General features: G+C 38.5%; 1 protein-coding gene across 2 annotated transcripts in view; it reads left to right on the plus strand.

The window, feature by feature from the left end:
• Positions 1 to 9,782, plus strand: part of IQGAP2 (IQ motif containing GTPase activating protein 2) — a 449,634-nt gene extending 439,852 nt beyond the window's left edge. For both annotated transcript variants that reach the window (XM_066273593.1, XM_066273594.1), the window contains exons 33-36: positions 760 to 920; positions 2,656 to 2,793; positions 4,151 to 4,259; positions 8,848 to 9,782. In XM_066273593.1, coding sequence (XP_066129690.1) covers positions 760 to 920; positions 2,656 to 2,793; positions 4,151 to 4,259; positions 8,848 to 8,961 — 522 coding nt within the window. In that variant the 3' untranslated portion in view covers positions 8,962 to 9,782. The remainder of the gene's footprint in view (positions 1 to 759; positions 921 to 2,655; positions 2,794 to 4,150; positions 4,260 to 8,847) is intronic.
• Positions 9,783 to 14,464: the final 4,682 nt, after the last annotated feature.

A 14,464-nucleotide genomic window follows, 5' to 3' on the forward strand; every position in this document is an offset into this window, starting at 1 on the left:
GTGTATTTTTCAAAGTGAAATGTTTGAAATATCCTGAAGAAATTGCTTTTTTCCTGCTCAAGTCTTCCTTGTGCCCTTTTAAAACACTGTTCTTCCTTAAATTAATTATATGGCTATTCTAAAATTGCTTCCTTACTTTTCCATCAAGAAGAAAAAAATAGCCCTGGTCCATTGGCTCAGTGGTAGAGCATTAGCCCGGCATGTAGATGTCTCAGGTTCGATTCCCGGTCAGGGCACACAGGAGAAGCGCCCATCTGCTTCTCTATGCCTCTCTCTCCTGCTTCTCTCTCTCTCTCTCTCTCTCTCTCTCTCTCTCTCTCTCTCTCTCTCTCATCCTCCCCTCCTGCACTCAATTAGAGCGAGTTGGCCCCAGGTGCTGAGGATAGCCCCATGGCCTCCACCTCAGGCACTAAAGGTTCTGATTGCAATGGAACAAGGACCCCAGCTGGGCAGAACATCGTCGCCTTCTAGCAGGCTTGCTGAGTGGATACCTGTCAGAACACATGCAAGAGTCTCTGCCTCCCCTCCTCTCACTGAATAAAATAAAATAAACCTTAGCAACTTTCCAAGTGAAATATGGACACTTGCCAGTTCGAAAGTGAAAAGGGAAAGAGGTGTGAGGTATTAAAGCAAGGTGACTGAGACAAACAAGTTAACAGGCATCAATAGTGAGTTAATACTTGAATCTCTTCTTGTCTCAAATTAGCAAGATTATGAAGCACACTTCTGCTTAAATCTCACCTTTTCTTATTGTTTCAGGATATTCGAAATCAAAGAATCTATCGGAAGCTTCGAAAAGCCGAATTAGCAAAGCTTCAGCAGACCTTAAAAGCACTGAACGAGAAGGCAGCATTTTATGAAGAGCAAATTAATTATTATGATACATACATAAAGACTTGCTTAGACAACTTAAAAATAAAGTAAGTTTAAATCATATATTAATTTGCAATATCATGACTTATAAGGGATATCAGTTCTTTTACAATCCTGGGCTGTTGAGTTGGATTTGGAACTAACTTTTTGCTTTATTTTATAAACAGAAACTACAATCTCAATTTTATGGTTTGCCAATGTGAACTAAGAAGTCAGGACTGAATTTAGAAACGTGGTTAATCTCCTATCAGCATAATTTTATTCCTAAAATCAAAGTATCTTAGCTTTAACACTTGGGGAAGAACTTTCATTATTCCTTTTATCCTTTTTAGTCAAAGGTGTCTTTTAAGCACTATTATAAAAAATAAAGGCTACTCTTGTTTTTGGAATGTATATAATAAACAGTGTTTTATATTTCTGATAATGTTAGATAATGCCAGATATTTACTAATTATACAGCAGCTTAATGATTTTAAGTTTCTCAGTGGTTTTAGCCCTAGCCAGATAGATCTGTTGGTTAGAGCATTGTCGTGAAGCACAGAGATTGCCGGCTCAATACCCAGTCAAGGCATATAGAGGAACAGATTGATGTTCCTGTTTCTCTCTCTTACTCTCTCCCTTCCTCTTTCTAAAACCAATAAAAAATAAAAATAAATTTCTTAGTGGATTTAAAAAATCATTATTGACACAAAAGACAATTTGGCAGTTCTTTGTTACTCATTACCATACATGATATTATAGATTTTTGATATGTGGTATAGCCACTTTTAATAAGTATTGTTTGTTCATATTTGTTCTTATCACTAGACTGAAGTCAATACTAACCAAATGTTAATTACCCTTTTAAATATATAGTGCCATATTTTTATGTAATGTTTGTTGTCAACTTGACAATAGGTGATGGTGCTGTATCAAAAAATCAATAGCATTAATCTTAGAGGATTTGATTAAGGGAAATAACCAAATTTAAACCACATTTGTGTGAGCCCCACTAGTTCTGAATTGTAATTCATTTGCTTGTGGCCGGTAAATTACTTTTACTCTATTCTTGGAGAGAAAAAGTTGGTCAACCCAATATTCAGTAGACATATTAGAGGTTTTAGAAATGTTAGATTTTTTTACATATTTATTGCAGACTATTTTAGACTTCAGTTTGAATTATAGGCTAAACTCCTTGAAGGCATTTTATAGTCTCTGCAGTCAGGTGAGCTGGATTCAGGTTCTGATTCTTTCTCACAGGGTGTGATCTTGAACCTGTCCAATGGCCTTGTCTGGAGCTTTGGGTGTTTCTTCTTTAAGGAGAGATGAGGAGTGTCAGCTTCACAAGTACTGTTTTGAGAGCTAAATGAAATAACACATACAAAATGAATTTTATTTTAAAATACTATGGGAATGTTAATTTTGTAAAGCATTAGTTATAAAGCAGTTAGAACAGTGCTGGCTACATAGTACTAAAGCAGTCCTGGTGATCCCTTTGCTCAGGAACACACAGTTCATGTTATTGCACCAAAGCTGGTTGCAGGATACCTTAAGATGTACCTGAAAAAGTAGAGTGCAAGTTTTATGGAAAATATTAGTCTATAATTCAAACTTCAGTCACTTTGAAAATAGTTTTTCCTTAAGCAGTTCATAATGAGGTTTTACTGCATGGGAAGGTTGCACATTCAGTGCCGTGGAGGCCAGCTCTGAACAGGGTGTACACATTGGGCATGGCTGTTGCATCACCAGGAACAGCGCTGAGTTTGCCTTCATGATGACGACGGTTTGTTCTTATTTTGCTAGAAATTCTCGGAGATCAATTAAATTAGATGGAAAAGGAGAACCCAAGGGGGCGAAGAGAGTGAAGCCAGTGAGGTACACAGCCGCAAAGCTGCATGAGAAGGGTGTGCTACTGGGCATAGACGATCTACAGACAAACCAGTGAGTGTGACCCAGAATCTGTACAAAACACATGCCCTCTAATCGCCCCTGTAGAACCTGCCTCACATTTCTGTGGTTTCCTGGGGCCTTTGAAGAGCTTCATTTGGTCTTTCGAAGCTTTTACTCTTGATTACAGATGATGGGCAAATATGTTCATTGTCCTCTCTAATTTTCCCACCAGGCCTAAGCATCTGGTGGGTTGTATGAAGGGCTGATCACATGGCTGTGTCCTGTCCATGCCAGGCTCCCCTATTCCCTCCAAAAGTATGGGGTCATAGCACTAAGAATAAGGGCTGCCCTTTGGTCTTGCTAGATGAGATTATTTACAATTGAGTGATAGCACCTCCCTAGTTTCAAAGCCGCAGACTGTGCAACAGCCTGCTTCAGAGCCACTCCAGCAGTGTGCTGCTAGGGTGTGCATTGTGGGTGGGGAGAAAACCAAACCCTCCTCTGCAGTTCCACACCAGGTGTCCGGGTTCTATCATTTAAAGGGACCCTGGAAAGCAACAGATGAATAAACAAGACAAAGAAACAAAGCCTCATAGACACAGATAACAATATGGTTGTTATCAGAGGGAAAGGGGGCTGGGGGTGATAGTGAAGTGTAGAGGGAGTTAGATAGATGGTGATGGAAGGAGACTTGACTTTGGGTAGTGAACGTACAGTACAATATACAGATGACACAGAATTGTACACGTGCAACCTATATGATTTTATTAACCAGTGTCACCCCAATAAATTTAATTTAAAAATAAAAAAAATAAAGGAGCCTGAACTACGTGCCCCATCGCTCCCTTGTCCTTTGTCTGGGCGAAGCCAGGTCCACTCTTCTCTAACTGCTGCGTCCCTGCAAGGCCTGGCTTCTAGTCCGCTTCTCCCATCAGAGCTTCTCCTGACCGTACCGACTCAGAGAAAATGCTTCTTTCTCTTTTAAGTTCCCATAAAACTTACCATCTAAAATAACTTAATTGGCCTGGCAGTGGTATAAGTCATTAATTAATTTCTATAGTCTGTGAATTTCATGTATTTCCAACTATATTTTATGCTGTTTAAGAGCAAGGACCATATTTTGCATTTCTTTTGTAGCAAAGCACCTAAGTCAGCACTCTGTGAGTTACAGAGCTCCACGAGAGCCATCCAACTCCGTTTTAGTGAGCAGAGTAGAAGAAAGGATGGGAGGTGTGGGATGACTTTCCTTAGGGTTAGACCTTTCATTAAGAATGCCAACCAGGCGGTGGCACAGTAGATAGAGCATTGAACTGGGACACGGAAGAATGGTAACTTAGGGTTCCATTCATTTGTTTCAGCTTTAAACATATATAGTTCCACATGTATGAATGTCCCTTTCTTTTACTAGGTTTAAAAATGTTACATTTGACATTATATCTACTGAAGATGTGGGCATCTTCGATGTCACATCCAAATTCCTGAGTGTGGAGATGGAAAAGGTGCAGCTTAATATTCAGGTAAGCTGGGCTGTCTGCAAACTAGGGTGAGTTTTACAGTGGGAGTCTTTCATGACAACAATGAAGTTCAACAAAGAACACTAATGTTAGCCTTATCTGCCAGTATTAGCTTTTGATGCATTATTTTTTTTAAACTGTGATTTTTTTTTAAATTATTGAAACTTAAAATGTTTTTATATGGGGCCCTGGCCGGTTGGCTCAGTGGTAGAGCATCGGCCTGGCGTGCAGAAGTCCCGGGTTCGATTCCCGGCCAGGGCACACAGGAGAAGCGCCCATCTGCTTCTCCACCCGTCCCCCTCTCCTTCCTCTCTCTCTTCCCCTCCCGCAGCCGAGGCTCCACTGGAGCAAAGATGGCCTGGGCGCTGGGGATGGCTCCTTGGCCTCTGTCCCAGGCGCTAGAGTGGCTCTGGTCGCGACAGAGCGACGCCCCGGAGGGGCAGAGCATCGCCCCCTGGTGGGCAGAGCCTCGCCCCTGGTGGGCGTGCCAGGTGGATCCTGGTCGGGCGCATGCGGGAGTCTGTCTGCCTGTCTCTCCCCGTTTCCGGCTTCAGAAAAATACAGAAAAAAAAATGTTTTTAGATGGTATAAGAGTTAGTTTTTCCTAGCCATGTTTCCAATTTGAAGCTTAGAGAAAAGAAAAATATGAAAGTATTCAGAGCTATTAAGTAGAGGCCAAAAAGTTTCCTTTTATTAGAAACTTGTACTTCTTTCTAAGACTGTGTGTGCCCAGGATTGGAGCTTTCCTGGTTGCATTCCTTCTCCTCTCTCCTTCCTAGAATTGTTTTGTTTGTTTGTTTTTTATAAATTTTTATTAATGTTAATGGGATGACATTAATAATTCAGGGTACATATATTCAAAGAAAACATGTCTAGGTTATCTTGTCATTAAATTATGTTGCATACCCCTCACCCAGAGTCAGATTGTCCTCCATCACCCTCTGTCTAGTTTCCTAGAATTGTTTTATACAGTTTCTTAAATCTATTTGTTAAATGTTTGGGATCATATGAATGAAAGACATTATGCAAAACAGATAACTATAAATAGAAAGACGGGTGTTTGCAGTCTGAATGATTGCTGTTTTTTTTATAACTTCATTTAAGCCAAGTATACTGGAACAGAAACTGAGAAACCCAGTTTATGTGCCCAAAAATAGAAAAAAAAAAAGGGAAGGCACAACCAAACATTTTTAAGTTTATCTACTCCCAACTTCTTAATTCTTAGCACAGGATCAATTTAGAGAAATAATTGAGTTTTTCTCTTTCTGTATAAGAGCTTTTAAATGGCAATAACACCTATTTACCTGAGCCCCAAATTACTTGTGAAATGGTTTTCAGGCATTCTGCATGAATCATCTTGATAAGCCACTGGGCATGACGTCAGTGCCGCCTCACTGCCTGCCCAGCCTAGTGTTGAGAGCCCTGCACCGACCCCCCTCCTGGGAGCAGATACCAGAGCCCCCCTTTCAATCTAGCCTTTCTTGTGGCTAAACTGAAAATGGGAGCTAAATGGGCATGATAAAAACATTAAGGTAATGCAATAAATTGGAATATAGAGTGAAAATAAAAGATATTATGTAATTATGAAAACTAAACTTTAATAAACAGTATTGTTTTCTAACTTAATTTAAATATCACTGTATCCATCTGGCAATTTGACTGAAAATCTTGAGTTACTTTATGTAACACTTAGACAAATATGGGAAAAGAAAAGAATGCACTTGGTAATGTGCCTTGGTTAGTGATTCTTCCCTAGAGGTGGCAGGGACAGCATGTGATTGCCAGGAAGGAAATGACCCAAGACCAATCATTATCAACTGGACAGATAAAAAGTGACCAAGAGACACCTGTTTAAAGAGGCCTCAGAAATTCTAGGCGACTTCCTTTGAACCCTGGTGCAAATACCAAGCTTCACTGTTCCTTTATTAAAGATTCAGTCTACTGTGGGACTAGCTAGTCACACCATTCATTTATACACATAATTGATTGTGAAATGTTACTTCTTAGCTGTATGCAGGTGGCTAATCAGCCTCAGATTTTTAAAGCCATTACCATATCATCAAGACCAGCTACAAGATTTGCAGGACTCGATGCAAAATGAAAATGCAGAACCCCTTATTAAAATTATCAAGAACTTCAAGCTGATGATAGCAGATCATCAGAATAAGTACAGGGCCTTTCTGATGATGAGGTTGAATCCTCAAGCAGCTGGCCCTACATATAATAACTGTCAGACACATACTGCTTTCAGACAATTATATTATCAAGTGAATTACCAAAGAGAAACATGATGTCCAGGTCTTTAGTGTGACTCAAGGACTAGAAATAGAAACCGTTTCTAAGAGGTCTAAGGAAGATGCGTTCTGGCACTGTGTAGTGGTTTTATTCAGCCCACCCTTCCTTTAGTTCCTAAAGATTATATCCTAATTGTACCCTACAGCTATAGTCCAAATACAGGAGGGTATAATTTACATGAAGATGTTCTGCTTATACAAATAATGACCTGTGCTCATTGAGGACTATAGGGTGGGCATTTTCCCTTCCCCAGTTGAAGAACTGAGGTTCAGAGAGCTGGTTTTGGAAGGGGCAACTGGAGTCCACACTCTTCATTGCTCTTCTCACTGCCCTCCCACAGGGCTCCATTGATTCTAACAAGACAAGGGTGGCTAATAAGGGGTTTGCAGGTTCCTTGATCTCATGTGCCCAATAACACTCCTGTGAGGTTAACAGTGTTATGCTCAGTTCACACACGAGGAATGGAACTTCAGAGAGGTTATGTGATATCGCAAGATCACAAGATAGTAAGTGGTGGAACTAAGACTAAAACGTGGTCTTCCAATCACAAGTGTGACTTTATTCTTTCTGCTCCCCAACTTGGGTGTCAGGCTAACTCCCCTGCATACACCGTTCCTTCTCAACTGTATTGGTTTCTTTTTCAAAAGATTTGGATTAACAGACATTGTCTTTCCCACAGGAAAAGTGAATCTCCATTACACTTTTATAAGTAAAAGCATTCTTGATGAAAGAACTTCAATTCCTGATAGAATTTCCATCCCATAAACATATCTAAGGAATACTGTAAGGGCTTAGTTGAGTGTAGTTTGAAGTAATTGAGGAAGTAGAGGAAGCTAGCAAGAGCCAAGTTCTCCCAAAAATAATTCCAACTTCTGCAGGTAGCCTTGCTTAATCTAGACATAAGGCATTATCATTAAGAACCGAGAAGTGTCCAGAGCTAGAAACAAGAAAACAAGACCTGACTATCAGTCTAGGGCAGTTCAGGAATGATATCTTCTCTTTGGGAAAGGTCTCCTGTCCCATGTTATTGTGAAATGTTACTGCTTAGTCTCAAGCATATGGCTGTTGTAACCCAGTTACAAATTTTAGCAGGTAAATTTATTTTCTTTGTCATATGATGGTAATGAAAAACAGAATGATAGACTGACTTGGGAATGAGAGCTTGTTCTCAGTATAAGAACAAAAGTAGTTTAAATCAGGAGTTGCTTTGTACAGTGGTTCTCCAAATTTCAATTATACAACTTCACCAATAAATAACATGATCACTTCATCCCATTTGTACATATTTATTTATAAAGTATGCTTGCTTTTATCTCTATACTCAAGATATACCTTATAAAATATAAATAAAATTCTAATGTTTAAAAATGAGAAAAATAAAAATAAATTGTTCTAATATTCTTTTTACTCCACAATGAATTGTCTTGCTCACTTCGCTTTAGAAAACACTAGGGTTCTAAAGGATATAACCCATATTGCTGGAACATTTGTTTTGATTTTTTCAATTAAAAATTAAAGTTGGCCCTGGTTGGTTGGCTCAGTGGTAGAGTGTCGGCCTGGCGTGCAGAAGTCCCAGGTTCGATTCCCGACCAGGGCACACAGGAGAAGCGCCCATCTGCTTCTCCACCCCTCCCCCTCTCCTTCCTCTCTGTCTCTCTCTTCCCCTCCCGCAGCCGAGGCTCCATTGGAGCAAAGATGGCCCGGGTGCTGGGGATGGCTCCTTGGCCTCTGCCCCAGGTGCTACTCTAGGCTCTGGTCGTGACAGAGCGACCCCCCGGGGGGGCAGAGCATCGCTCCCTGGTGGGCGTGCCAGGTGGATCCCGGTCGGACGCATGTGGGAGTCTGTCTGACTGTCTATCCCCGTTTCCAGCTTCAGAAAAAAATACAAAAAAAAAAATTAAAGTTAAAATTATATGTCAGAATTAATGTAATCATAATAATTTCATTCAATGGTCTTTATATATTCTAAAAGTCTATATTCTTTCATTTAAATAAGTGATTCTCAAAGTGTGTCACTCAGGCCAACAATATTATCATCATATAGGCACTTGTTAAAATGCAAATTTTGGGACCTACCCCAGAGTTACAAAATTAGAAATTCCTGGGTGCAGGGCCAACAATTCATGTTTTAACTAGCCTGTGTTTTTAACCAGATGGTTCAGATACACACTGAAGTATAATGAACCTGGATCATTAAGTCACTTGAATCTGATTTTGTCAACAAATTCTTCTAGAATGATTTTTGAATGCACTAAATGTTGAATTTGAGATTTAATTATGTTCCTTACAATTTCAGGATTTACTTGAGATGCAGTATGAAGGAGTAGCTGTAATGAAAATGTTTGATAAGGTGAAGGTGAATGTAAACCTTCTCATATACCTGCTGAACAAGAAGTTCTATGGAAAGTGAAGTGCATGCGGGAATTTCTCTATCACTTGACTGAGAAATGAGTCTGTTTCATATTTTTGTTTTTAAAACATGATTGAAATCACTGCTTATAAACGTGTGATTTAAAAAAAAAAAAGACCAAAACTGTTCTGAAGAATGTACCCACTGTGCCTTTTTGATAATTTGATACTAAAGTAGAATGATATATAAAATGAACTAATGAAAACACTTCTATACTATATGGTGGAATAGGTACTGTGATTTAAAACTTTGAACATTTTGTGATTTGTTTTAAAGTAGGGAAAACATGAATTTAGCTGACTAGGGACAAATCTGTAAACCTATTTTCCTATGAAAAAGATTTTAAGTGTCCCATTTGAATAATGTAATTCTTCATAGATTTTTTTTTAATCTGTGGAGAAATGGAAACCTAATTGTTTGAATTATTTAGACAAATACTGAGTTCTAAGCCCTGTCTTCTTGGAGTTATCAATTTTAAAGAGAACTTTTGTGCAATTTAAAATGAAGTTTTTATAAGTAATTGAAAGTGACAATACAATAACACTTTCTGTATAAAAGTATAAATATATATTTTATGTGATTTATTCCTACTAAATGAAGTGCACTAGTGCCTCATGGTAAAGACTCTTGTAACCCAGAGCCTTTAAGTGACTAAGAAACAACGTGAATAGTGATCTTAGGTCCTTACACCCCCTTCACAATTTATTTGAATACTTCAATTGTGCCTCTAAATTTTTGTAATGCAATAAAATCAGTATCTAGGTGGTTTTTAAATGTATTCTTTAAAAATTGTTCCATGTAAAATAAATATTATTGAATTACATTAATTTGGCTTTTTAGTTGTCTCAATAAATCTAAATCATTTAGTGGATAAGGTTTTTGGTGAAGAAGGAAGGGCTTATCAGGTGAAAAAATAATCCCCCATAGTTGTACGTGTATTAGGAGACAGAGTAAGCCATTGTGACCAAGAGATCCAGAGCCCTGTGGCTGAAACAAGATAAAAGCTCTCAAATCCAATAATCCCCAGGTAAATGAGGAGGCCTATAAGGTTCTCCAGGAGACCAGCTCTGACCTTTTCACTGATACCTGGCCAGCAGGAAGAGGGAAAGAAATCCAGGCCAAGCGTTTTAAGTTACACATGTCACTTCTGCTTACAGTATTTCCCCATGTATAAGACACTCCAATGTGTAAGATGCACCTTATTTTGGGGCCTGAAATTTGAAAAAAATAAATTTATTACATAAAGTTATTGAAGTCAAGTTTTATTCATCATAAAATTCATACAACTCCTCATCACTGTCCAAACTTCCATCCGTTAGCTTGTCCTCATCTGTGTCTGATGACGAATCACTGTCTTCATATATTGCCGCATCCTCAGTTCCATCTATAGCATTTGAAATGCCACACTTCTTAAACAATTTGACAATGATCTCAACATTGATATTATCCCAGGATCTTTTCTCCCAGGTACAAACTTCTCTTATAGTTGGTTTTCTCACTCTTCCTACTGGTGTCAAATTGTCCCCAGAAGACTTCATCCATTGGTTCCATTTGTCTCTCATGGCAGCTTTGAAGGGTTTGTTAATGTTGACATCAAGTGGTTGGAGCTGGGATGTCAAGCCTCCAGGTATTATGGCAAGTTTTGTTTTTTATTCTGCAGCAATCTTCTTTGTGTTTTTTGTTATGTGTGCCCTGAACTGATCAGCACTAATAGGGCAGGTTTGTGTAAGAGCCTGTCTGTTCTCCTTCTCCAAACTTTCTCAGACCAGATCTTCATCCCATCCTGATCCATCCAACTCTTGGCATGAATGTGGACAATCACTCCTCGAGGAATGTCTTCCTTTGGCATTGTTTTGCGTTTGAAAATCAACATAGGCAGCTTGGTTCCATTGATACAACAAGCTAGAACAACTGTATAATGGCTCTTTTCATGTCCACTTGTCTTCAGAGTTACAGTTTTTACCCTCTTATCAACAGTTTTGTTACTTGGGACATCAAATTGAAGGAGGACTTTGTCCATATTTGCAATCTGTTCCAACTCAAATTGATGTGGCTTCCGACATTGAATAAGGACCTTCTGCTCAAAGCTTTCAGTCATCTTTTGAGCAAGTCTGCTTAATCCATTCCATTTCATGAAACTGAAGCACCAATTATGTCCTTCTTTGAAATCAGTGACTTTTTTTTCATCAGCCATTCTTCTTGCTGCATGCTGAACTATCTTTGTAGACACTGGAATTCCAATTGCCTTTTGCTCTTCAACCCATATCTTTAATTCTCTCTCTAAATCAGGCCATTTTGCGGACTTGCCAATCTCATGGGCTTCTGCTGTGGCGTTTTCAGTACAGTTTCTTCTTCCCATAGTCAGTCTCAGATTGAGTTTTCAGTTGGAGGAGGACCAATCTTTAATTCAGCAGCACAATTTCCATTCACTTTTGCAAACTGGATCACTCTTAACTTGAATTCAGCACTGTATGAAAATCTATTCTGAGCCATTTCTGGGCAGAATGTGGCAAAACATAACCTACCATAATATACCAGTAACAAGTGTGAAACAGTGAATGCAAAGACAACAAGCACGAAAAAGCAGGAAATGCAAGTAGAAAAAATCTACATCAATGAGCACAAAACAAGCATGAAAAGGGGGGAAATGGAAGTAAAAAATGTACTACTACTGTATAAGATACACCCAGTTTTTGGACCCCAAATTTTTCAAAAAATGGTGCATCTTATAAATGGGGAAATATGTTAAATCCCATTAACCAAACAAAACTTTGTCATGTGGCCACAGCTAGCTTTAAGAGAGGCTGAGAAATATCCCTAACTAGGCAGCCATGTCCCCAATTAAAATGTAGGGTAGAGAGGGCAGTGGTTCTATTATTTAAAAAAAGGAGAGAGTGATGCCTGGGCACAGTTTTGCCAAGACAGGCAAGCCAGAAGAAAAGCCAATGGGAAAGCAGAAAACCTACATTTCCCATGGAGAGCAAGGGATCAGGAAGGAGAGAAAAAAATCCTCCCGCACCTCTCAGTGGTGGTGGCAGAATCTCCCTTCCAGTAAACATTAGCAAGACAGTGGCCCCTCCCAAAAAGGAAGGCAACCTGCAACCTCACAGACCACTATATCTGGCTGCCCACCCCCCAATGCAAACTATAAGCAAGCAAACAAAAATCACATTTACAAACTTATTTGACCAACAATATGTATGCCTCATTTACACATAGGAGATAACCAGGAAAACAGTAAAACTGCCCCCAAATTGCCACCGTAAGCACTATCTTCAACTAAAGACCAAAAAAGCTACTTGGGGCCAATTCACTAAAAGGCAGGAAGAGGAAACAAAGGTTGCTCTGACAATAATATTGATGCATCTCAAGTGAAAAAAATGATCTCTGGAAATAGCTCATTTCTGGGTGAGGCCTTCTTTGTAAGGTAAATTTCCCTTACAAAATGGTACTTCTACTCTGTTCTCAAAGCTGCTTCTGTATTTGCAGTTTGTCAGAATAATCAGTTCAAAATAAGACTTGCCTAAGAGGCATATTTTGGGGTGGCACATTCTGCTATCCTTCCCCAGTGTCCTCCCCAGAGCTCATACTTATTATTCAATAAGAAGTATTGTTTTGTTTGTTTTGCCGTTAAAACAATAACTTGGACAAGGTAAGGAGATCACAACTGGAAGAAGCCTATAAGTCAGAGAATAATGGGTAGGCAGAAAAGCATAAATCATATGCTTCAACAAGATAAGTTCTCAGAAAAACTCCTGGATGAATCAGAAGTAATCAAATTACCAGATGCAGAGTATAAAATAATGATTGTTAGGATGCTTAAGGATCTCAAAACTACAATGGATGGACTTAATGAACATCTCAATAAAGAAATTGTAAGCATCAAAAAGACACGGAAATCATAAAGAAGAACTAGACAGAAATGACAAACAATATTAGAAATGAAGACTGCTCTAGAAGGAATTAAAAGCAGGTTGGATGAAGCAGAGGATCGAATCAGCAACTTAGAGGACAAGATAAGTGAAAGCACAGAAGCAGAAAGCAAAAAGAAAAGAGGATTAAAAAGTCTGATGACACCCTAAGAGAGCTCTGTGACAACGTGAAGAGAAACAATATCTGCATAATAGGAATTCCTGAAGGAGAAGAGAAAGAACAAGGAATAGAGAAGCTCTTTGAAGAAATTATAGATGAAAATTTCCCTAAATTGATGCAGGAAAGAGTCACACAAGTTCAAGAAGCAGAGAGAACCCCAATAAAAAAGAACCCAAAGTGACTGACACCAAGACATATCATAATCAAAATACCAAAGCTAAGAGATAAAGAAAGAATATTACAAACTGTAAGAGAAAAACAGTCAATCACCTACAAAGAAACACTCATAAGGATAACATCTGACTTCTCAATAAAAATACTTGAGGCCAGAAGGGATTGGGAAGAAATATTCAAAGTAATGCAAAACAAGAACCTACAACCAAGACTTCTTTATCCAGCAAGACTATCATTTACAATTGAAGGAGAAATAAAAAGCTTCCCAGACAAAAAAAACAACAACAAGGAATTCATTACAACCAAACCATTGCTGCAAAAAATGTTAAGGGACCTGCTATAGACAGAACGAAGCAGGAAAATAAATAAATAAATAAATATATTTTATATATATAGTAAAAGAGGAATACAGAGGTACCTTGAGATACAAACCGACCAACATATAAATTTTTTAAAATACAAGCTGCAACTCGGTGCATATTTTTGTTCGAAATCCGAGTGAAAAAAAAACCTCAAGGAATTCATCACAACCAAACATTCAAAGAAGAACTAACTCCTTTCCTTCTCAAGCTATTTCAAAAAATTCAAGAGGAGGGAAAATTTCCAAGCTCCTTTTATGGGGCGAGCATAATTCTGATTCCAAAGCTAGGCAAAGACAACACAAAGAAAGAAAACTATAGGCCAATATCCCTGATGAATATCGATGCTAAAATTCTCAACAAAATATTAGCAAACCAGATCCAGAAATAATGAAAAAAATCATACATCATGATCAAGTGGGATTTATTTTGGGGAGGCAAGGCTGGTACAATATTAGCAAGTCAATCAATGCGATTCATCATATAAACAAAAGGAAGAACAAAAACCACATGATTATAATCAATAGATGCAGAAAAAGCATTCAATAAAATCTAGTACCCATTTATGATCAAAACTCTCAACAAAGTGGGAATACAGGGAACATACCTCAACATAATAAAGGCCATCTATGACAAGCCCACAGCCAACATCATACTCAATGGGCAAAAGTTAAAAGCAATTCCCTTAAGATCAGGAATAAGGCAGGGGTGCCCCTTTTCACCACTCATATTCAATATAGTTCTGGAAGTCCTAGCACAGCGATCAAACAAGAAGTAGAAATAAAAGGCATCCAAATTGGAAAAGAAGAAGTAAAACTATCATTATTTGCTGATGATAAAATACTGTACATAAAAAACCCTAAAGTTGCAGTAAAAAA

The sequence above is a fragment of the Saccopteryx bilineata genome, chromosome 4, assembly GCF_036850765.1.
Source record: "Saccopteryx bilineata isolate mSacBil1 chromosome 4, mSacBil1_pri_phased_curated, whole genome shotgun sequence".
In the NCBI taxonomy this organism is placed as follows: domain Eukaryota; kingdom Metazoa; phylum Chordata; class Mammalia; order Chiroptera; family Emballonuridae; genus Saccopteryx; species Saccopteryx bilineata.